Below are 25,609 nucleotides of genomic sequence, written 5' to 3' on the forward strand. Positions count from 1 at the left end.
TATAACTATTGTTCTAACAGTTCTAAATGGTGAACATAGTATAACTTTCCATATACTTAAATATGACATTTCTTTATATCTTAAACTGGAGACTATTAAATTGTTTCTATATGTATTTGTTTCTATATCTATTTTGTCATGCCTTGACATAGATAACTATTTCAATGTATTTGATTTCCCCTATAATCGTCCATGTATTTCATGCACTCATTATGCAAAAAAGGAAATGAATCTTGTTGATATTACATTATGTTTTTTACTTGTAATTCTTTTTAAAAAAATAAATCCTAATCAGGAGAAAATGATAATAATTAGTGGACATCATTATATCCAATTTATGATTTTATAATGCCACCATTCATCTAAAGAAAAATTTGGAGATAACCATGATGAGTGACATATGAATATCTTTCTATTCAATAATAGTAAAACAATTTAGCCTCCTTAGGAATGTTTTTTTTTTTTCTTCAAAGTTTGAGCTTTTTAAAATGATCTTTCCAAAAAGCACACTTGGAAAATACTTTAAAGTATCTTGGAGCAGCTCTTGTGTAACTATTGAATTACAGAACTGTAATGTAAGACTGCCAGATATCATCTAAACCAGAAATTCTTTAGCTTTTTATGTGATGATCCTGGTCCCCTTTGGCAGTCTAAAGAACTCTAGACCCAGTCTCAGATTATTTTTAAATATGTAAGACAATTTATAGGATTACAAAGGAAACTCATTTAAATATAGTTATCAAAAAAGTTTTTGGTCCCCAGATTAAGAATTTATATAAACAATCCTGAAGGACTGACTGAATTCAGTATACTTTACATAGAAAAGTTCAAGATTGAGAATTGGTATATATTCATTATATATTTGAAAATGGAGCTTATGCATTTTTTCCCTATCAAAGGAACTTTATATAGCCACCAATTTCAGGATACTTTTAACCTTTTGAAATTCTGAATCTTTGCGTGTTTTTGAATGATAATGTGAGTTTTCTGTATTTCTTCCATCCTAAAGAAGGGCCCATGAGAAAGGTCATTTGGCATTTAAACAACAACTAGAATAATGATGATGGTTATAAGGAGTGTGGTTTTTTTTTTTTGGAGGGGGAAGGGTGCAGTGGGGTTAGGTAGAGGGAATAGGAGGAAACATGGAAGAACATAAGGAGAGCAGCTGTATGAGCATTGTGTATCACTCTTTCATTGTCCCATGTGCCTAAGTTGTTGATTTACTGGTCATCATGCTTTTGTTTACACATAATGTATGAAGCTCTAAATCTGCTAGAAGGAAGAAAGTAAAACATAGGGAAAGTAGAAGAAACAAGGCAACAGATGGATCTCAAGCTTGAAAAAGAAACCAGTAGTATATTGCCTTTGCAGAGAATGTAAATGGAAAGGAGTTCACATTTGATTTATTTGGAGAGAAACTTGTCAGGCAAGAAGGTAGCCTTTGAGTATAATATTTATGATGCGTTTGTTAATCCAGAGACCTTTTTAAATGGAAATGCCTTTCCATAGAGTGAAAAAAGTGGTAAATATAGTACTCTATAGGCTTCTATAAAAAGTAACCTTTTTTCTTTTAAAAATGTATCAGTAATTAAGTTTAAGGCAAAGTGATCATTTGAAACAATTTAAAGATATTAAATACATTTTACAGTTCAGTTAAATTGTTGCCTGCCAAGACCTCTATAGAAACAAGTATTGTATTTTCTTTTTCTTTGCAACTAAATAACAGTATCCCATTTTTGACATTTGTATTTTATAGTTCATTCATTGAGCACATCATGCTTCAGTTTAACAGAACTTACTGATACAAATGTGACTATTATTATCCCTTTCCAATCCATCTTTCACATATCTGCCAAATTGATATTGTTTCACAAGTCTATTTCATTCCCCTAAAAATCTTAGGGTCATAGATTTTGAACTGGAGACATCTTAGAGGCCATCTATCTACTTCAATCTACTCATTCTACAGATGAGGAAACTAAGGCCCCCAGAAAATGGGTTTATTTGCCTCTCACTAAAGAGGCATAGGAAATAAATAGTTCCCTATTGATTCTAAAGTAATCCTTCCCCCCTCCACCTCCCATATCTGAAGCCTTTTATTTAAGGCTTCTTCATACTTTGCATTCTTATTCCATGCAAAATTTTCTTAAGGTTAGAGGCCTAGAAACAGGAAAACCTGAGTTCAGATTCATTCTCAAACATTTATTACCTGCCCAAATCCCCCCTCTCTTTTGACATCTGTAAAATGGTGATAATAAAAGCTTCTTTTCCTAAGGATTGTTGTGAGGATAAAATGAGATAATATTTTAAAGTGCTTAGGAGTGCCTAGCAGTAAGACATAGAATGTTTTTTTCTAGCCTCAGTTTCTAAATTGGAACTTTGTGCTTGGCTCTCTCACCTCATTCCTGTTTACTGTTTACTGGTCACTTATTTCCTACTCTGAGACTGGTCTCTTCTTTTGAGCTGTCCTATCCTGGTTTGTTTCTGCTTAGATCCTCTCCTGGTTTCTGGCAGTCTATTTGTGCAGCCATGGACTGGGTGAAGTTGTTTATAACTGTTTTCTCATTGGCTTTCTTTTGACTAGAGTATGGCAAATATGGACACGTTTCTCTTTAATCTTGACAGATATCAATAAACAATTCAACATAAAAGGAATAAAAATAGGATTCCACATAGAATTGGATTTCTAGTATTATATATATAAAATTTAATTTGGTAGTAACAAAAATTCTCCACCCCCCCCCCTTTTCCTGATCTTCCATTTTTCTTATGTGTATTTTTGATTCATTACTTTTTTGGCTTCATATCACTACTTGCTAATTCAGCCCCAGTCCTTCCCCTCTCTGAAAGCAAACACCCTTCTCCCCCATCTACTTACTCCCTTGTAAGAAATAAGTATAATCGGGGAAAATAAATTCATACATTGCTATGTCTGAAGACATGTCTCATTTTCTTTCTCTAGTGCTTTAAGAAGATGGGGGAAGCATGTTTTATCATCAGTCTTCAAAGCTTATGATTGGGCTTTATTTTGATCAGAGTAATTGTTTTGTCTTTTTACTCCCAAATCGACTAAATATTCTGCTACTAAAATCTTTTAAAGTTGTTTTACTTTACGTTTTTGAAGTGGTAGTTGTTGTACTCTAGTTCATTTCTTTATCAGCCCATTCAAGTCAAGAATTCTTATTACTATATTTTATATACTGTACACAAGAAGTCTATGGAATTCTCTTTTTGTTTTTTATATATTGAAATGTTCTTTGATATTTGTCAAGTTCAAAAAGGAAAGAATTACATATTCCTTACATTCCTTACAAGGTTTTTCTGAATCCATCCCTTTGATATTTTTTATTGCATAATAATATTCCATATATATAATTACTTTGTTCCATCATTCCCCAGTTAATGATTGCTGACTTTGTTTCCAAACAAATTGATTTTGCAGTCAAACAAGATTCTATAAATATTCCTGTATATATTGGTTTATATGTGACCATAGTGTACAGTTTTGATGGATCAAAGAATATGTATGATTTAGTGACTTTTAGTTTAATTCCAAATTTCTCCCCAGAATGGACAAACCATTTCACAGTTCTACAAATCATCCTTATCCTTAATTGTCAGTTTTCCTTTTTTTACCATTTTTATCTATCTTATGCTTTTGTGGTGGAACTGTAGAGCTGTCATATTTGTTTTAATATATATCTCCTTTATTAGTGGCAGAGCATTTTTTCATATGGCTATTTCTTTTGAGACCAGTTTGTTCATCTCTTTTGACCACTAATCTATTAGATAATGACTTTTGTTGTTATATCAATTCTATTATATATAGTTATCTCATATTTTTCTGATATTTATGGTATGAACTTTTTTTAGTTGGGTCATTTTTAACCAAAGGAGTTTGTTTTGTCATTTTGTTATTAATGTTATTAATGTGTAATCTCCCCCCCCCCCCCAATGCATCCTTACATCCTTGGCACCTATCAGACTATCTTGGTGATAGTAAATGAGAGTTTGGATAAATTGCTATATATTTTGTCAGAAACTTACTTTAATATTTTTTATCAGTATTCATGATATTGATCTATAGTTCTCTATTTGTTTTATTGAACTTCATGGGTTTGGTATGTCTTTATCATATTTAAGCTTTTTCATCAACTGTGTTTTTTAATGTAGCTTGCCCATTTCCCTAGCCATCCTTTAAAATAATTTTTTAAAGGCACCATCACAGAAGCTTAATTTATGCAGCAATACAAATTCATAATTGCCCCCCACTTCTGTGAAACGAGAGAGAATGCAGGTACCTTCTCATTTTTCTTTTTGGGGCAAGGTTGGTCATTAAAATTTTGAAGCCTTCAGTTTCAGTGTTTTTGTTATTTTCTGTTACACTATGGTAGATTATTATTTCTCTTCAAATTTCAAAGAAGAGTAGATTGTCTTTTACAGATTTTTCTGTAATAGTATATTGAAAGGGCAGCTAGGTGTCTTAAGTGGATAGAAAGCCAGGCCTGGTGATGGAAGGTCTCAGACACTTAACTATCTGTGTTACCCTGGCCAAATCATTTAAGTCCAATTGCTTAGGCCTTACTGTTCTTCTGTCTTGGAATTGATGCTTACTATTGATTCTAAGACAGAGGGTAAAGGTTTAAAAATTGTGTATTTAATCAGAACAAAAGGGCTTTTAAAAAGATGGGAAGAAAACTGTCTATATCAAGTTAAATCCCATAGAGAAGAGCTGCATTAAAAAAACAGTAGTTGAGACTACTATTAAATTCACAGAGGTTTAAAATCTTAGGTGCCAGTTACTTAGAATTTAAACATTAATACAAATGCCCAAAGTCTACTTGCAATCAATAAAGAACTAGGTATAAATAAAGGAGGCAAATTTGATTTTAGGTATGAATCAGTAATTTATGGATGGAATATGTTTATGGATACTTTATTCAAAGGAAACATGAATAGATAAAAAAGGAAGATGAGATAGTCTTGTATATTCAGAAAATAGTTAAAACATTAGCTATATTGGAATAAAAAGGATCAAAGAAAAAATAGGTCATTTTCTTGAGGTGGATGGGATGATTATGTTTGACAACAGAGATGAGATAGCTACTTAACTTTTATTTTGCTTCTCTTCTCAAGGATAATGGCCTTTGTACTGGAAATGACTAGGGAATTGATACCAGGAAAAGTAAGGAAATACTAAGAGAACACCAAGTTGCCTTTGATGAATTGAGGTCATCTGGCCTAGATAAAATTGAATCTTGCAGTATTGAAAAAATTGGCAGATATGATTGCTATTAAGCCAATGTCAGTAATATTTGAAAGAGAATAGAAAATGGGAAGGTATTATGAAATTGAAGGACCATTAATTATCCTTATGTTTATTTTCCTCTCTTTTTGCCCTTTTACGCCCCCCACCCCACCCCACCCCTCAATAGTTAGAAAACACAAGTCTGTGGACTAGGACATTTTGCACATTATTGATTCCTATAAAAATTCTAGCATAAATTACATTTGTTCTGCTTGGCTTTAGAAGCAAAAGAACTTGAAAAGTGGTAGATTTAGATTTAATATAGGGAGAAATTTAGCCAAAAGAACTATTTAAAAATGTAATGGACTGCCATAGTATGTGCTCTTTCTACAGGTCATCAAACAAGATAAACCATCTCTTCTCCAGAATAAGAATTCCTTTTCAGATGTAGGTTAGACTAGCTTTAGGTCATTTTTAAACCTGATATTTTGTAATTTTGTGAAATTTGACATTATGATACTTTCTTAACAGATGATTGAATTTCAATAATAAAAATAATGATTCATATGAAACTAATAAGATTTCAGTACAATTTTGTATGTTTTATCACTAGAGATAATGAACATCTAGAAAGAGAAATTGATTCCAGAGAAGTAATCTTGATGGTTTCAGCAAGAACAGGTAGTCCCAGACTTTTTCTTCTTTGTTTCATTTCTTTTTTTTTGTACAAGATTACAAAACTAGTAGATGAGCACATAATGTTCATATAGTTTACCTAGATTTTAACCAAAAATGTCACATGATATTCTTGAAAAGATGGAAAAATGTGGACTAGATGATAATATTATTAGATAGATTCAGAAATGGTTGAATGACTGGCCTCAATGAATTGTTATTAATCATTCAGTGGCAGGGGATCTGTGTTTTTGAAGGGTACAAAACCTAGGGTAGATACCTGTGATTTGGCCCTGGAGTGTTTTGCATTTTTTTTTTAGTCCAGTGATGTGGATAAAGACATGGCATATAGATGTTATTTAACTTTTTGTTTGAAAGCATGTTATGAGAGGGCACATGGTAAGTCACTCCCCCCTTTTTGATATTTTATATTGTTTGCAATAAACCTGCCACATTTTAACTTCTTTTCTTCTGAGGCCTGACAGAAGAACAAATCTAATTCTCCTTTTACACTTGAAGACTACTATTAAATTCTTCTTATATCTACTCCAAGTTAAATATCTCCATTTCCTTTAATAAGACTTTAGATAATCTTAGCCTCCTCTCCTGGGTCACTTTGTTTTGGATGTTCATCTTCAGTGCACTTACTCCTTAAAAAAAGAATAGAATGGGGGGGGCAGCTGGGTGGCTCAGTGGATTGAGAACCAGACCTAGAGACAGGAGGTCCTGGGTTCAAATCTGGAATTAGATACTTTCTAGCTGTGTGACCCTGGGCAAGTCACTTGACAACCCCCCACCCCCACCCCGCCTAGCCCATACCACTCTTCTGCCTTAGAACCAATACACAGTATTGATTCTAAGATGGAAGGTAAGGGTTTAAAAAAAAAAAAACAGAATTAAATAGCTCCTGGTTCTTTTTTCATGGATATTGGTTTTGAAAATACTGAGATTATTGATGAAGGTTAGAAAAATAATGTAGCTCATCCATAATTTTGGATTATAAAGATTAAGTGGCCCAAGGGGCACCTTTCAGAACTAATTTCTCTAATTTCCAGTAATGTCAATTGAGTGTCATAGTAGTAAAAACTATATGCATTAACTGTTTCTTATTCTCTTTAATTATTAAATTCTTTACTTGCTGATTAATAACTTTGCCATTTGGTTAATACCCTTATATGCCTTTGATTACGTTTGACAAGTCATCTTTGGAAAATAAAACCTTTTCATAATCAGCTTTTCAAGTATGTTGCTTTTTTTTTTAACTAGCTGACATTTGTATATGTCCAATCTCTAATATCATTCATCAGTGCCAGTTTTCCCTCTTTCCCCAATAGTCATGACTTATTTGATGCCTCTTCATAAAAAAAAAAAAATCTTTGTAACAAATAAATAAATTCCCATATTTGTTATAACCAAAAAATAATGCACTCAGAATTTATCACCTTGACAAAGGTCAAGGAGCTTCAGTATGAGTCCTCTTAAATTATTGTTGGTTATTGCCATTGGTCAAGAGTTAAATTTTTCAAAGTTGTTCATTTGCAGTTTTGTTGTTGTATAAAATTATTTTTGTTCTGCTCACATCACTCTGTATTAAACAAGTCCTTCCAGGTTTCTCTGGCTCTTTCCCTTTTGTCATTGCTTATGTCACCATATTATTTTATTAACTCATATACCATAATTTGTTTAGCCCTTTTCTAACTTATGGGGACCCATTTGGTTTTCAGTATATTTTTACTTCAAAAAGCTGTTATAAATATTTCTGTATATATTAGTTAATTTTGTTTTTTAATTGTTCTGGGAGTATATGCCTAATTGTTTTGCTGGGTTAAAGAAAATGCACAGTAATAGTTCTAGATTGTTTCCCAGAATTCTAGAAAATTTGCAGCTCCATGTATTAATGTACCTGTTTTCCCATAACCCCTCTAACATTTGCCATTTTCCTTTTTTGTCATCTTGTCACTGACTTGTGTGAGATAGGCTGTAAAAGAAAATTGGAAAAAAATTTTATAGATAGGTTTTTGGATAAAGGTTTTATATCTTAAATATTTAGAAAGCTATCAAATTTTTAAGAATATGGGTCATTTTCTAACTGATAAATGGTCAAAAGATATGAACAATTTTTAGAAGCTATAGTTCTAGGAAAAATGCTCTAAATCATCATTGATTAGAGAAATGAAAATTAAAACAACTTCAAGATATCTTACCTATCAAATTTGCTAAGATGTTAGAAGGGGAAATTGACAAATGGATATGAAAAAATTGGGATACTTAAACTATGTGTGAACTAATGTAACCATTTGGAAAGCAGTCTGGAGTTGTGTATAGCCTTTGAAACCACTATTAAATCTGTTTCCTAAGGTGATCAGGGAAAAGGGGGAAAAACCCTATCTGTTTTTATTTAAAAAAAAAAAAAGAATTTAAATACGCAGTAAAGTCCCTCCTCTCCCCCTACTAGAGAAGGCATGATTAAAAGATATATGTATATATATAAAACCGTATCTTCTTTATTTCTGTATCTCAGTTCTTGCTCTGGAGGTATATTTACTCAGTTTATTCTTAACAAAGATATAGCAGCTCTCTTTGCGATGGCAAAGAATTTGAAATTGAGGGAATGCTCATCAATTGGGGAATGGCTAAACAAGCTGGAGTATATGATTGAGATATAAGGAATGATAAAAAGGTTGATTTTAATAAAACATAAAACAAAGACTTAACAGGAAGCAGTAATGAATTACTGAAACAAGCATAACCAAGAGAACATTACATATAGTAACAGCAATATTGTTCAAAGAATAATTATAAATGAATGACTAAGCTATTTTGAGTTATGAATACTTAAATCAGCTATAAAGAACTTGTGAAGGAAGGTGCTATCCACCTTCAGAGAAGGAAGTATGCATAGGATCATGTGTGTGTGAAATGGTGGCCTTCTCCAGTGTAGGGTGGGGAGAGAGAGAGACAGTTTGGAACTTAAATGCAACAAAAACATTAATTAAATTTAAAAATTTTTTTGTTAACTTAATTTGCATTTTTCTGAAAATTATTTGGAGCATTATTTTCCATGTGGTTATTGATAACATGAACCTTCTCTAGAAAACTACCTTTTTGTATCTTTAAGCCATTGTTCACTTATGGTTATCACTTTGGTGCCAAGCATAATAATCATTATAATTTTGCAGCCTTCAGTTTTGTTTTTCATAACAGTCATTTAACGTATTAGTTGAATTGAACAGTCATTTTACACATAATTTCCCTTATTGCAAAATTCTATTATCAATTATGATCCTAAAATGTTGCTTTTTTTTCATTCCTTTTCACTGTTTATGAATTAATAATATTTACATTTTTTCCTTCCTAGTTCTGTGTAATCATTTAAAAATGAGCATATGCTTGGGAGAATTTTTTATCAGGTTCCTGGTGTATGCCTTGCATAGAGTCCAAATGGATGAGGGATTTTCTCCAGATGGTGAAGTCTTCCAGATTTTACTGTTTGCTAATGACATTGTACCCTCAAATAATACCGGGTTGTAACAAGGCCTCTTGTTATAAAGGAGAGATCTAGTTGTTATTCCACATAGGATGAAGAAAGTAAACAAAAAATGAATTTTGCTAATATTATGGCCATTGGATGGCTAGCTCATTAGTGTGCATATATCTTAGGACAAATACTGCTGATGGACTGTGAGTTGGAGGGTATATTAGTTGCATTCAGGGCTTTCAGAGATTGCAATATGCCAGTCTTATCATCCATATTCATATTCTCCAAGTGATAGTATATATCTGTGAAAAATAAAACATCATACATTCCAGAGAACAAAAATTTTAAATAATACAAAGGGCAATGGAGGGAAACTTGTGGGTATTTTATTTAAAACACTTAATTTCTGTTTTAGAACCAGCACTGGTCAATGGGAATTAAGGACTTGTGGTCATACAATTAGGAAGTGTTGAATTCAGGACCTCTCATCTCTAGGCCTGAGTCTCTGTTCCACTGAGTCACCTGTTTAAAATTGTTTTCAAAAGAATTTCTTTAATATTCTAATGTATATAAGTACATAATTAATAAATGGGAGGAGCGAGAAAATTTTGGTTTTGTGCTTGGAATCCAAGCTCTTTGAAATTTAAACAGGAATGAAATATTTTTGAAACTAATTTAAATGTGAAAATACTTCTTGCAAAACTTGTATTAACCCTTTCTTGGGAAGTAACACTTGAATATAAAATGAGGTATAGTTTTCTCATAGTACCAATTTATTCATTTTTTAACCAATTTTACTTCTTATTTACATAAAGGTACAAAACTTCAGTTGAGAAATCAAATAGTTATTTTAGGTGACCTTAAATTCTTGAGAAGCTTAAACCTTTGTTTGAAACACTTTTACTCCAAAATATTTAAATTCAAAACATTGCCAATACAAGTAAAAAATAGTACCATCTATGCCCTGAAGTCTTCTAATTATATAAATCATATAACAGTTAATACCACTTAAATGTTTTTATTCATAAGAAAGTTACATAATTTAGTTGTATGACAATGAATTTGGGAGGATGGAGAATTTTAGACAACTTAAAATATTTTAAAAATTCAAACTGCTCATTAGCTGTTCCCATTTCAGGTGACTGCTGTAATTTTAAAACTTATTTACTTTAATTGAAGAATTGTTCTGACAGATAGTATAGTCTTGAATGAAATATTTTCTTTGAAACAGAAAAGACAGGTTTTATTGGCTGCACATGTGTTTTGCTATGATTATGTGATGGAAGCAGGAGTAGGTAAATTGTGATATTGTTCCTAGCTGGCTTCTTAAACCACAGTAATAAATGAAAGAAACATATATAGTATCATTTCCCCTGGGCACCAAGAATTAACTTTTGCAATTGTTACTGTGAAAAAACTTCAATTTAAAAATCACAATACTACTTCAGTAATTTTAATTTTTAATATTGAACCCCTTCAGACAACTCTGTGTTCAAAGTCATTCAACTTCAAATACAAAAAATCATAAGTAACCATTTAGAGTTTATCAAAGAAAAAAGACCATTTAAAATTATACCCAACGGTCTTTCTCCCTTGAACTTCAATATGCTACTTAATAGAGTTAGAGACATAATTTTTTATGTAGACAACTTAGATTTTTTCTCAACTAACATTTTCTTCATATTCCAGGGTAAGAGTTCATAACCTGAGTTCAACATGCAGACTTGCAAAAGGGATCTGGGGATAGATTTCTTGGAATCTATGAACTTGAATGTAGAGGAAAGATTACATCTTAATTTCAATATGCGCTTGATTTCCCTTTTAGTATTTTGTTTCTATATAGTTTTTTTTTTCATATTTTATTTTATGTATGAGAAAACATTCATACGCTTCACAAGGCTCCCAACGGGGTCTATGATATACAAAAAGTCTTAAGAATCTTCTATTCTTTATGGTAGATATTTTTCATTGTACTTTATCATTTTTTTCTTTAAGGAACAGCCAGTTCCCTAAACACTTTTTTAACTTAAAAAAAAATCCTCAATTCAACAGAAGTTAAAGATTCTACTAAATGCAAACATAAAGACAAACATGAAAAATATCTCTTGCTTTTAAGGATAGCTTCCTTTTCAATAATGTCATTTTTTTCTTGTATAGTTCTAGCAATTTTCCTTATCTGTAAAATGGGATGATTGTGCCAAATTAATCAAAAGTTGCCTTTCAATTCTCAATTTTTAAATTCTATGATCTCTTTGCCATTATTTTGAATGATAAATATAAAACTAATTTTTGTTGTTTGGTTGTTACATTCTGATTTAGATCCTTAAATGACCTTGGAATGACTTAACTTTGCAAGAGACTAGACTAAGCATTCTTGAAACTTCTATCCTTCTATTGCTTCTCTTTGTTTTATGAGACAAAGCATGATGTGTTTCCAACTGTCCTTCTCTAATGTATTAGTAATGAGCTTATATTCTAAAATGACCTAGTCCTTCACTGATATCCCTGTCAGTCTGGCACATAGGCATTTTAGGGCCTTTTTGCCACTTGATGATACCCACTGATCTTTTCTTCAGGCTATGGCTGTCTTAATTGTATGCCATTTTCCCCCTTGTTTTTATTAATTTCAGAAATATTTTAAGACCCAAAATGCAATATAGAGTCTTGCTTAAAGTATTGATCCACATAGAAAAAAACAAGTAGATGAAACATGCCAATTACAGTTCTATTGAATAGGTAACTTGCATACTTTGTGAGTATATTTGGGAGGGTGGTTTTTGCAGTTTAGATACTTAAAGAAGCAATAAATTGGGACAAAAATGAAACAGGAGAGATGGTTAGATTGTTTTTGGAAAACTGCAAGATTTTGTTGCCTTAATAAATCTAATTTCTTTCTGATAACTAGTATTTTCTAAGTTAAGTATCATCCCTTTTGTTGATTGAACAGTTGCCCATTCTTTTCTTTATGCTTATACCACTAAAGTTTTTCTCTAGTGTTAGTGCTATAATTAGCGTTTCTAAAAACTATCATACAATATTGGAGAGGGGGAATATTTCTTTCACTCTGCTATTTATGGGAACACTTCTAGTATTTTATATTTGTAAATACTATTATGTTTGGTCTTGATGAACATTTTTTATGAAATAAAATGGGGCCCTCCTTTTTTTTTTGGTTTAGTTTGTGACTGTTTTAGCATACAAGTGCCACTTTATCAGAAGCCTTTTCTACAGCTATTGATAAAACCATGTGTTTTTTGTTTTATGTTAACAATGATGCCAATTGTTTTTCTAATGTTGACCTATTCATGAATCTTTGTTTTAAGTCAAATTTTTAGTTCTGTTGAGTCATTTTATTTTGTTTATTGCTGCAGCTTTCTTAAAAACTACGAATTTAACTGAACCACATTTGGTTGGTCTATATTTTCCTCTTTCTGCTTTCTCCTTAGTATGGGTTAGTAATACCTTATTTATCTCATAAAAGGAATGAGTTTTTGCAGTTATTTAGAACAATTTTTGTAGTATGAATATTTATTGCTCTTTAAATATTCAATATATTATATTTGTGAACATCTGCACCAGAGTAGGTTTTTTTCTCCCTCTACAGTAGGTCATTTATGACTTCCTTTTATGTTTTTGAGGTTCATTAGTTTAAGGTCTGTCTTTCAGTTTGGGTATTTGACAGTTTTGTCATTAATCATATATATTTCTTTGAAATTCTCTGTTTTGCACATAAAATTGAGTATAATAGTTTCTGATGTTATTGATCTTTATTCATTGTGAATTCACGCTTTCATTTAAGAATTTTAATTTGACTTTTCTCTTAAATTAGCTAAAGGTTTGTCAATTTTTAAGACTTTCATTTTCTTTTTACCTTTTTCCTTTAATTTTTAAGATTTCTTTACCTTTGTTTATATTTCAGGTTTGTTAATGCTATGTGATTTGAATTACATGTTCTATTGTCTTTTTTTACTTTGTTAAGACATATTATTTTTCTGTCTTTCTTTTAGTTTGGATATTTGACCTCCAAATCTTTATTATGTTTTTTCTTCAATGTTACCAGTTCCTTTTACACAGTTGTTAATTTCCCCCCTCTTTGATCCACAAATTATTCAGTTTATCTTTTTTCCCCATCTTGGCATATATTTTTTGATCACTTCTGAAATGGCTGCTTCTTTTAATTTGTTGGACACTATTTTGATTAATTAGTTACATAAAGGAGACATTTAACATTTTTGTCTTCTGATCTTTATGTTTTCACTAATTTCTGAAGTTTATTTAACATATTCTATTACATTTTTCCCTTTGAGAGAGGAATATTAAAAGTTTCCTACAATTAATTTAATGTCTGTCATTTTGAAGTTCATCTGACTTTCCCTTTATAGATTTAGGTATCATATCTTGGTGCATATATAGTTGGTAAAGATATTCATTTGTATATGGTACCTTTTAGCATAATGTAATTTCTTCCATTCGTTACTTGATATTTGTGAAAAAGTTTTTTTGCTCTGTCAGGTAATATAAATGTACCTTGTACTTTCCTTACTATCATCGGTTATATAGCATTTATTTTTATTCTCTTATATCCTTTTTATATCTTATATGACTGTTTTTAAGAAATCCTTTTCAAAATAAATTAATTTTAAAAAATCCTTTTTATATTGTATACTTTTAAACTCAGTTTTCCTTTCTCTTAAATTTTAAATACTTCATTCACTTAAAATTTCTTATGATAGCTTGTATCTTTTATATAAATAGAATTTCTTTGCGTGTTCATCCCTATTTCAGAAATTCATGCCGTATATGAAGTTATATTTTAAAGGGAAAACAAAGGAAAAAGTCAGAAATAATAATAATTGTAGATTAATATATGTTAAATATCTGGATATGTACAATATTTGACAACTCTGGACTGCCAATGTCTACAAAGGAATGGTTTTAGGGTGTCTTCTCATTTCTTTGGAGCCATGTAAAACCACTTAATTATCTCAATAGATTAAAACAAACTGACAGGGTATAATATTAATTTATGTTAAATATCCTATAAAGCATAGATAGTGTGTATATGAACCTGTGTTCATATATACACAAATATACATATGTAGTATGTATGTGAACATGTGTGTAAATTATTATATATATGTAGTGCCTGCTTAAAGTTAAAATTAAATGCAAACATTATATGCAGTGGGATATATACTAGAAACTTCTTAATAAATAAAGCTTTCTGACTTCCTGCTATTTATTTATTATTTGATATAGTTCCAGAAATGTAGCAATAGCAGAAAGACCATGCAAATTTAATTTACAGTTTTAATCCTTTTGCATTCAAGATTATGATTGTTAACTTTGCCTTTTATTTCTATTCTTTTGTATTGTATCTATGTATATATTTTGTGTTCTATTTTCCTTTTTCAGGTTAGCACTTTGTACTTAGTGTGCTTTGTTTTTTCTAGGAAATTGACTATGAAAAGAAGAGAAATAGAATTTGCTTGTTGATAGAGTGGTAGAATCAAGTGAATTTTCTTTTAAAGAATGGGGTAGATATTGAATATTTGTTAGTTGTGGGGAATTGGGGATCATGGAACTAGTTTCATTTTGCTTAGAATATTATTACTAGTTGGTTACTATCAGTAATGTCTTTATATTTCATTATGTAATCTGGAAGCATCAGGGCCTATAAACTTCAGGTGACCTCTCTTCTATTAACTGCAGGATTTCTTCAACCTTCCTTTTTGAGTGTTCTAGAGTCTGTTTATAAAATTTCTAATGTTACCTAATATACAAATGATTCTATACCTCAGACCTTTTCATCTCCTTTTATGAATACTTTATTGTTCTTCTTTTGTGCTATTGCTGATTGTCCCTGGCCTCAAATTTGGGATCATAGGAATTAGAACTGGGACGAATTTTATTTATCAGTCATCTAATCCAGTCATCTCATTTTATGATAATAGAAGTTTAGAGATGGAAAATGAATTATTGTGGATTCCAGGTAGTGAGCAAGGAAGCAAAATTTCCATTCCAGGTCTTAGGACTGTATTCTTTCTGATTTGAATCCTTATCAGTATTTAAAGTATTTAAAAATTGCTTCTCTTTAATTTACCACCAGGTTTTTACAGACAGATTCCCCTAATGAAATCGTATCTGGGACTTGCCTTTTAAATGTTTATGTACCTATAATCTTGGTCATACCTCTGTATAGTTTCTACTTCAGTTTTCAGTTCCAAGTTTTCATTATGTAATTAATGAACCATTTGACATCAAGATTCTGTTTTATTTATCAGCAGCCTTTTTACATTACAGTAGTAGATGGTATCCTACTTAAATACTTTGGGAGAATAGATAGTCCTTATTAATCTTGTTTATTGTGATAAGAAAAATTATTCAGTCTCCCTTTCCCATGCAAATGCATGTTTCTTTAACTAAGGAGAAGGGAAATGCTTAACTCCATTATCTTTTAAACTGATTTTCAACCTGTAGACTCTCTTACATGTAAAGAGCACTATTATTAATGGAGTCTTTTTTTAAATGGAGTTTTAACTCTAACAAGTTATCAACTCTTGGGATGAATCTCCCATCCTCCTTCCAAGAAACATACCTATGATTTCACTTGCCAGAATCTACAAACCTTTCTTTTTTAAGAGTCATCTTTCCTTATTGAAATGCAAGCTCCTAGGGCAAAGAAGTCAGCAGTGATCTATTATGAAACTTATTTTCCTATACCTACTTAGTTGGTGCTTGGAATATTGTTAATTCATCCTTTTCTTTGTCCTCTCTACCTAGGTTATAAATTCTTTGAGGATACTGACCAAGTTTTAAAACTCAGACTAGTACCTTACACATAATAGTCACTCAAATATTTGATTTTATAAGTTGATAGACAATATCTATGCACTTGGCTATGATTTGGGGCCGTCTGCCACTTTTTAATGTTCTTTCCTGACCTAGCTTATTATTTCCCGGGAGTATGAGGTTAATTCTTAGTCATATCTCAAAAAAGCATGTGTTTGGTAAACTGTTGATACTCTTAATATTTTTTAATCTTAATTTTTTTTTATTTTTTTAATCTTAATAATTTTGATGCTAACTTGGAATATGAGTTAAATAAAATAAAATGAGATTTTCCCTAACCTCATGTGATAGGAACTTATCTCCTTAGACCTATCCCATAAAAAATCGTGATTTAAAATTTTAAAAAGACCAAAAAAAAGAAGAAAATTCAGCATAATTGATCAATACATTGAAAAAGTCTGAAAACGTGTGCACTATTCAATACTTATGAATAGTGCATCTGCAAAGAGGAGTGAGTAGGTCTTAAAACTCTTCTTTTAAGCCCTGCATATATATATATATTTAAACCCAGTCCTTCTGTCTTACAATCAATACTGTGTATTGGTTCCAAAACAGAATAGTGATAAGGGCTAGGCAATGGGAGTTAAGTGACCTGCCCAGGATCATACACATGGGAAGTGTCTGAGGTCAAATTTGAACCCAGGATCTCCCATCTCTGAGCCTGGCTCTCAATCCACTGACTTACCCAGTTGCCCCCTTCTGCATCTTAATGTCTTATTCACTTCTGATTATTTGATATATGTCTTTTTTTCTATTTACATTGCTGTAGTCAGAGTGTATATTTTTCTTGCCTTTGCTAATTTCACTGCATCAGTTTATGTAGTTTTCCATGTCTTTTCTGTATTCATCACATTGATCATTTTTTACAGCACAGCAATATTCCGTTGCATTAATGTAATGAAATTTATTTAGTCATTCCCCAACTGATGGGGATCTCCTTTGTTTCCAATTTTTTGCTATCACTCTCTTTAGTTATTGAACTTTTGAATAAGCTGACATAAAGCCTATTTTATTCATAGGAAAAGTACTGAAGTGCGGATTACTGAGCTGATCATAAAAACCTGTAATAAAATGGCAATGTCTAGGGTACCCACCCCACCTCCACCTGGAGAGATGACCTGTGGGCCCATAGCTGAAAGTTGGTGTTATACACAGGCAAGTACACTTTAGTAATAAATAACTTACTTTAAATTTAAAAGTAACAGGAAAACTATTTTTTTTTTTAATAAATCCTTACCTTCTCTCTTGGAATCAATACTGTATATTGGTTCCAAGGCAGAAGAGTGGTAAGGGCTAGGCAATGGGGGTTAAGTGACTTATCCAGTGGGGTCACACAGCTGGGAAATGTCTGAGGCCAGATTTGAACCTAAGACCTCCCTCCTGTCTCTAGGCCTGACACTCAATCCATTGAGCTACCCCCTCTCAGTAATTTTGAGAACTTTTTTAGTGTTCTGGTGAGAGGCAAAATAATGTAATGGATAAGGAGTTAGGCAAGCTTATATTGAACACCTTTGTATTACCAAATATTTTAATCTCTTAAGATTTTTAAGTTGCAGAGAAAATGCAGATCTGCATTGATAAAAGTTGTTATGATCTCCCTTTGACATGACAGGTCTGATATTTTATTATGTCCCCTTCCCCCCCTCCCCCATGCCCTCAACCCCAACCCCAAAAGCTCTATAACCTATGTGAAAAGGACAGAAAAATCTTACAAATGTAATTTTTTTAATCTTTTAGGTTAAAGTAGTAAAATTTTCCTACATGTGGACCATTAATAACTTCAGCTTCTGTAGAGAAGAAATGGGTGAAGTTTTAAAAAGTTCTACATTTTCATCAGGCCCAAATGATAAAATGAAATGGTAAGATTTTGTTATAAATTATTTTATATTGCTATTTTTTATTTTCTGATAGGCATCAGTAAGGAGTGAATTATAATTGAAGTGAGTTCTTTGTAATATGGAAGAATTAAAGGATTATAAATGTTACTAGATATGTCATTTGTATCATATAATATAACTTATATTTTCATTGTAGCTCTCTTTAAAGAAACTGTTAAACTCTCAAATTTCTCTATATGAACTTGTTTTATTTTAGGTGCCTGAGAGTAAATCCAAAGGGATTAGATGATGAAAGTAAAGACTACTTGTCCTTATATTTGCTTTTAGTCAGCTGCCCCAAAAGTGAAGTTCGAGCAAAATTCAAATTTTCCCTTCTAAATGCTAAAAGGGAAGAAACAAAAGCAATGGGTAAGTGATTTTACAAAGAGGGTAATATATAGAAATCTCGGGTGTTAATGTAAGTTAAATCCCATAGTCATTCTTCTACTTTTCCTATTTCCCTTACCTGCTTTCTTCACCACCCCTCTACCCCAAATAAAAACAACAAAACAAAATAGGAGGGTTTTTTTTTGTTTATTTAAAATTAGGTTTAGGTGATAGCAAGAAATTGTGGTTGTTACTATCTTAAACTATTTGTAGTATTCTAATCTTTTAAAAGGCACCCAGACACACCCACACACTGTCACTCACACATACTCAGACCTGCATGTGTCTCTCCTCTCACCCCTCCCCCAAATCAAAGGTTGTCTAGTCCAATTTAAGAATCTCTAGTTCAAGATAAGAATCAGTATCTAGTCCAACCTAAGGATCTCTTCCATAATATCTCCAGTAAACTGTAATATTACTCTTTCTAGACTATCTCAAGTGAAGAGAGCCACTTCCACTTTTGCATAGCGATCATTGTAAGGTAACCTTGCCCTAAACTGAACCTAAACTTGCCCTTCCTATTAGTACCAGGAGATATTTTTCATTATGCCTTCTGGGGTGAAGAACCAATTTAAGTACACTTCCACATGATAGTCCATTCTTTAATTGCACCTCTAACCCATAGTCTCCTTTCTTCCACAGTTCCCTCCACCCTCATTGCTACCCCTCAAAGCAACAAAACAAGTTATCTTTTTTTCTAGACCAAACATCTCAAAGGCATTGGTCCCCCAGCTTCACATTCTTTATCAATGCCTATCATAAAATGTGATACTTAAAATAGATCACAATATTCCTGATTTGTTTTGGCCCAGACATAATATAAACTATTACTTCTCTTGTTTTGAACACTTGGCCTTCCTTAATGTAGCTAAAAATTACCTTCCTTTTTTTTTGCCTGCATTGTTAAGATTCATTGAGCTTATAGTCCACTAAAATCATTGAATCTTTATGTAATCTAGCCACCACTTCTATGTCTTATACAGTTAATTTTTTAAAAATCTCATTAGGAGAATTTTATAGGACCATCATGTTTTATTAGATTCAGCTTAGTGTTATTTTTTGTTAATATATTTTTGGAAACCATCATCTCAGGTATTAGATATCCTGGCCCAACCCCCCAATAACTGTCAACTACAAGCTTACGAAATAGGCTATCTCTGTAGTTTATACAAGGCATTAATAAAAATATTAACAGCAGATGGGCAAAGGACAGCTCCTTTGGATATGCCACTAAAAACTACCTTCCAAATCGACACTATCCCATTAATGATTCCTTTTTGAGTAGTCTTCCATTTAGTTCTAAATCCACTATAGCATACCTGTTTAAAAAAATCAGTTGACAGATTTCTCTGTCATGCTTTGCTTATAAATAGATAAATTTATAAATCCCACCTGTTAACCTTCCCCTCTTCCCCCCCGAAAAGAAAGATTTCCATGACTTCTTTTTGATGAGGCCATGCTAGTTCCTTATCAGTTTTCCTTTTCAGAGAACATTGTTCTTGGTCTCAGGAAAAGCCAAATTAAAATCTATCCACAGATATTTATTAGCTGTGTGACTCTGGGCAAGTCATTTAACCTTTGTTTAGTTCCTTTACTGCAAAAGAGAGATAGTGCACTTGCATCCCAGCATTGTTGTGAAGATCAAATAAGGCATAAGTAAAGTGTCTTGCACAAATATAAATTTGTATTTCCTTTTACCACCCTAATGTCTCTTACTAAAGCATTAAGTAATTTTGCCCAAAACTGAAGTTCATTTCCCTATAGGATAGATATTTCATTATCTTGTCGTCTTTGAAAATCAAAACAGCTTTTGCCCATTCCTTGGTTTGCTATTTGATTTTCCATTATCTTTAAGATATCATTCATCATGGGTGTATATAAAATAGGGAGATCACATGGATTACAAAATGTCAGAAAATTAATATTAAAAATTATGCCAACATTTAATCTGGAAAAAATCCTTTTTACAAGAGACAATAGAATGTGAATTCCAGGCAAAATTTTATATTTGTACTTGTACCCCCAGCAATTGTACAGTGTTATAATAATTGTTTGGTAAATTGAATGGTAGAAATAGTAATAAAACCAGTCATTCTTTGGAGGGAAATAAATTGCCTGATTCCATTTCTTTAAAAAAATAAAATTAAAAAAAGATATCATTGATGCCCTAGCCATCATATAAGTTTTTGGTGTTTTTTGTCCTGGTGACTTGAACTTGTCAGCACTTTGCACATTTTTGGGTTTCATCTCCTTCTAACTATTTCCCCCCCCCCCCCCCCTGCCCCTCCTTTAGTTTTTCTAGTCCAAATATCATTCTTTGTGACAGGGAGGGGAAAAGCAAAATTCATATTGAATAGTTTTTGACCATATTATAGTTTTTATAGCCCTAAACTTTCTTATTTGGGAATTGCTTATCCTCTAAAGAATTTCTATTAGGAATTTGTTCTCTATCCCTTCCCTTTGGTAACCATAAATAATAGAATAATCTGGAAAAATAAAGAGAATAATTTACCTGAGGGAAAAATAAATGACTCAGATGGTTAGTTGCCTACTTTTTTCCATCAATAGGTTAACTAAACATAGTTAAACTGGAAAGATTTTAGTATCATATGTTATTATTTCTGTTTCATGTACTTTCTCTTATTTTAGTTTAGGGTTACTATAGAAACTCCTGCAATAATATAACCCATAAAGACAGGAAAGAAGTGCACTGAATATGAAGTCAATAGAAAACTATATGCAGTTCTGTAGTAGATTATTAGCTGTAAATGGTTAATTTTTGTGGTTTAACACATTCAATATTTTCAACTATTAAATCATAAGTAATTTCATTATAGAGTATCTTCCAAATCTAAACTTTTATGTTTTTTCTTATATATTCTTTATTTTAAAAGGACATTTAAATATATATATAGTAGTAGAATATAAAAAAGAGATTTGGCATGTACATGTTTTTGACACTTTATTTCATGTGTATATATTTAACCCATACATATCTATATATTTAACCCTTTCCATCCACCTTGGTTGGTTCTAAGGTAGAAGAGAGGTAAGGACCAGGCAATGGAGCTTAAGTGACTTGCCAGGGTCACACAACCAAGGAATTGTCTGAGGGCAGATTTGAACCTAGAATCTCCCATCTCTCAATCCACCGAGCTGCCCCCTGTATTTCATATTTTAAATAAAATCAACTAAGAATGAGTTATTAAATTTCTTGTGTTAGGGGAATATAAATAGGAACATGAAGATAGTTTCTAAGCTTACATGTTATTAAAATGATATTTAAGTATTAATTTAATTTTTCCATTTTATTATCTGAGTACATTGGATGTCGATTCCTTTTCTCTAGAACATTTTTTCCCTTTCAAAACTTGTTTATACTCAGTGGATTTTTGATTTATCATTTCTCAAGTTCTCTCTCACAATGAAGATCATTATACCTCCTATAAGACTCTTCATCCATGTCTTTCTGAACTTTTGCTGCAGACAGTCCAGCCAATATACCTGATGTGCTTTTTGCTTTCTCCTGACAAAATAGTTACCACTTGAGTATTTAGGCCGTTTACCTGTCATCCTTCAATCTTGTCATTTGACCAGTCTTTCTTGTTTTTTTGTTTTTCTTTTTTTGTCATATATTTCCTTAATGCTATATTTCACACATTCTTCAGAATTTCTCTGTGGCTATATATTTCTGCCTCCTCATTCTGACCATATGCCTCTAGTTCTTCATAGACAGTGATGTTCTTTGTCTTGCTGCCATATGAGAAAGCTGACAAAATTACAGGAAGCTAGCAGACAGCAAAAGGGCCTTAAAAGTCCCCAAAGGCAATCTATTATGTGGATGGAAGGTTGGTCCTATAATCAGTAAGACTGGAATTCAGATACTTAGTAGTTATGTAATCTTCAGCAGATCATTTACCTCTGTCTTGCTTTCCTAATCTATAAAATGAGAGTAATAATAGCTGTTGCCAAGTAGCTTCAAACCACTGCCAGTTTTAAAGGGGTGGCACAATGGATGGTGTACTGAAGACAAGAAGACCTGAAGCCAATCACTTAATCTTTTTGCTTGGCTGAATGATAATGAAAAGGTGACATTTGAAAAGCACTGAGCACAGTGCCCAGCATGAAGTAGGTGTTATAAAAATCCTCATTGTTACTAATTATTAGTTACTATATCACACATAAACATATTTTGAACAAGCTGTAAGGGAAGAATGTCCATTCAATTGCATATTGAAATCAGGGCAATAAACATTCTTCATATACTTGGTTTTTGCTGTGTGAATACACAGAATTTTGAGTGATTAGGAGGCTACTCAAGGAGGCTCTGCTATGTCTTGAGGGCTTGATGCCATCAACACAATATCATCTCCTAACAGGAGCACCTAAAGGAGCCTGAAAATCCACAGGTAATCCCTACAGAACTTGGATTCTGTGCCGTTTGTCCTCCACCAAAGTGGCCAACACTTTTGGCCAGCTTGCATATTGCATTTTCATGTTTCCCTCATATTTTATGAGTTTATTTTTAGAGGGCTGTTAAATAGAATAGTCTAAGGAATACTGATTGATATTGTTATGTGAATTGGATACATCTTTTTGTAAAAGAACTTGTAAGTTGTAAGATGAAGTTTTATTCCACAAAGTCACATCCTTTATTTTTTTCTTAATCAAATGATGGCTATGTAGGCGGCTGCTCAGTGGATAAGGAAACAGCCTTGGAGACTGAAAGAGTGAGCTTAAATCTAGCATCAGACATTCCCTAGCTGTGTGACCCTGGACAAGTCATTTAATTTCAGTTACTTAGCCCTTACCACTCTTCTGCCTTGGAATTGATTAGTATTAATTCTAAGAGAAGATTAAAAAACAAAAATGATAAATACAATAAGGTCATATTTTGTATTCTCTAGATCTCCATTACCTTTAAGGGACAATATAGCTGTGGTCCATTATTGAATAATGCTTTCAGAACCTTAATTATTAATAATTCCTCATTGATATGCTTAATTCTTTTTTTTTTAATCCATACCTTCTTGATTTGACCTGGGCTAGTTTCTCATTTGTGTTGTCTTTAGAGCTATTTTTAATAAGTATTACTGAGACTAAGATGTTAGGTTCTAACTTTAATATTTCTACTATTTTTGAAGAAAAAAATGAAGCTTGCTGTAATTCCTTTCCATTTTTCTTGTTTTTGTATTCATTTTCATCCTAGAATGATGTTGGGATAACTGTGCTTATTTGAATATTATATCAAATGTTATTTAAATGGTGTTATTCTTCATTATTTCTTTCCATTTTCCTAAGATTTTATAGATGAGTTTATATTTGAACCTGGTATCACCTTTTGTAGCCATCTTCTTTTGATGAGAAGTTAGATGTTTGCTGATTCAGGTGCTTGCTTTCTTTTTTTTTTTGTGACAATCCATGGAAAAGTGGTGTATTGAAGAATTTCTAGATTACACAGATATATACTACACCCATAATCCCTACCATAACACTAAAGAGAGACACTGAAGGAAATTCTCAAATGCTACCTGCATAAAAGTGGAGACTGAGTAAACTGGAATAAAGAAACTATTTATATCATTGTATTGATTCCTACATTTAATCAACATTCAGGTGCTTTCTTTAGCAGTTAATCTGTTAGCATTGATTTATATTGGTTTAATATCTGAATTAAATTGCTAAAATGACATCAGTGTAATTTCTGTTGTCCCTTTCTCATTTTTAATTTTCAGTAGCTGACTTAAATCATTCTGGGTTAAATTATCATAATTGTACCCTATGTCTTTTTCCCATTGCCTTATTGTAAATTCTTATATTTGCTCTGTTGAATTGAGGGTTCACTATGCATAATCAGTCAACTCACAAGAATGCCTGTCTTTTAAAATATACTCCTTTTCATTTTTTTTTAATGCTTAGAATTCATTATATCCCATGTCTCCCAATTCTTTTTTTTTTTTTTTGATCACTTACCTTCTGTCTTAGAATCAATACTAAGTATTATTTCTAAGGCAGAAGAATGGTAAGGTCTAGGCAATAGGGGTCAAGTGACTTGCCCAGGATCACAGAGCCAAGAAGTGTCTGAAGCCAGATTTGAACCAAGACCTCCTGTCTGTAGGCCTGGGTTTCTATCCACTAAGCTCTCTTCTGTTTCCAACTCCCAGTTCTTTTTAAGAAAATAAATGTTCAAATGAAGCTATCTAATTTATATGACTTAAAAATACTTGACGTCATATTTCTTTCTCCTGAACCACATTTTGCCATTTATTATTTATCCCCCATCCTAACTTTCCACACCTTTTCATTAAGTTCACCAAGTATTAAAATGCACATCCATTTGCATTGGCATATTCATATCAAACTTCATAGAATAGAACCACTTTGAGCATTGCACCTAGTGTTGATGAATAAGCTGTAATTATTTTCTTGATTTTTTTGGGGGGGGGCGAAAGTTTACCATTAGACCTGAAATAAGCAGTGACCAAATGTCTTTTGAAATAATATATCTTGTAGCTTGTATGTCTAATAAAACTCATTCTTTTAAAGCCTTTGTTTACCTCTTTAAAGAGTATTGGTTAATCATTTTTTCCATTTAGCTGCAACTTCTGTTCATTTGTTTTTTTAATAACTAGAATGTCAACATTACTTGATTCAACTGATGATTCAGATTCAATAATAAAATTCAGTTATCCAAGATTTAACTGCTGCAGCACTATGTCTACTCTTGATCATTAGTTCAGGGCGTCACATTTAGAATATAAACCATCAAGTTAAAGTTTGTTGTCTAAAAACTTAGTACCTTTTGCCCCATTTCCTACTGTCATCACTCAGAAGGATGCCACAGGAGACCAAAGACTATTTTTGGTTTGTTAGTTTCCTAAATTATCATGGCCAAAAAACATTTCATTACTAGGTAGGTAGTATACTTACTGTTATTTTCCTCTTTTTAATTAATTACACCTGGCCACAGAAAACAGAAGCAACTTGTTGCTAGAGCCATGCCTGTTGCATATTTCCTAAATGCTGTATGGCATTAAATTGAGTTAAATTACTAAATTAAATTAAATTGAATTTTATTAAGATAAATTTTGG

General features: G+C 31.9%; 1 protein-coding gene across 4 annotated transcripts in view; it reads left to right on the plus strand.

The window, feature by feature from the left end:
• Positions 1-25,609, plus strand: part of SPOPL (speckle type BTB/POZ protein like) — an 81,031-nt gene that overhangs the window by 27,069 nt on the left and 28,353 nt on the right. For 3 of the 4 annotated variants that reach the window (XR_008911176.1, XR_467421.3, XM_016433614.2), the window contains 3 exons: positions 17,273-17,408; positions 17,991-18,112; positions 18,348-18,499. Coding sequence is in view for 1 of the 4 variants with exons in the window: in XM_016433614.2 (XP_016289100.2) it covers positions 17,273-17,408; positions 17,991-18,112; positions 18,348-18,499 (410 nt within the window). In the remaining 3 variants the exon portion in view is untranslated. Of the gene's footprint in view, positions 1-5,910; positions 5,930-17,272; positions 17,409-17,990; positions 18,113-18,347; positions 18,500-25,609 lie in introns of those variants that run through there. The other variant, XR_008911177.1, reaches the window with a different exon arrangement.

The sequence above is a fragment of the Monodelphis domestica genome, chromosome 4, assembly GCF_027887165.1.
Source record: "Monodelphis domestica isolate mMonDom1 chromosome 4, mMonDom1.pri, whole genome shotgun sequence".
In the NCBI taxonomy this organism is placed as follows: Eukaryota; Metazoa; Chordata; class Mammalia; order Didelphimorphia; family Didelphidae; genus Monodelphis; species Monodelphis domestica.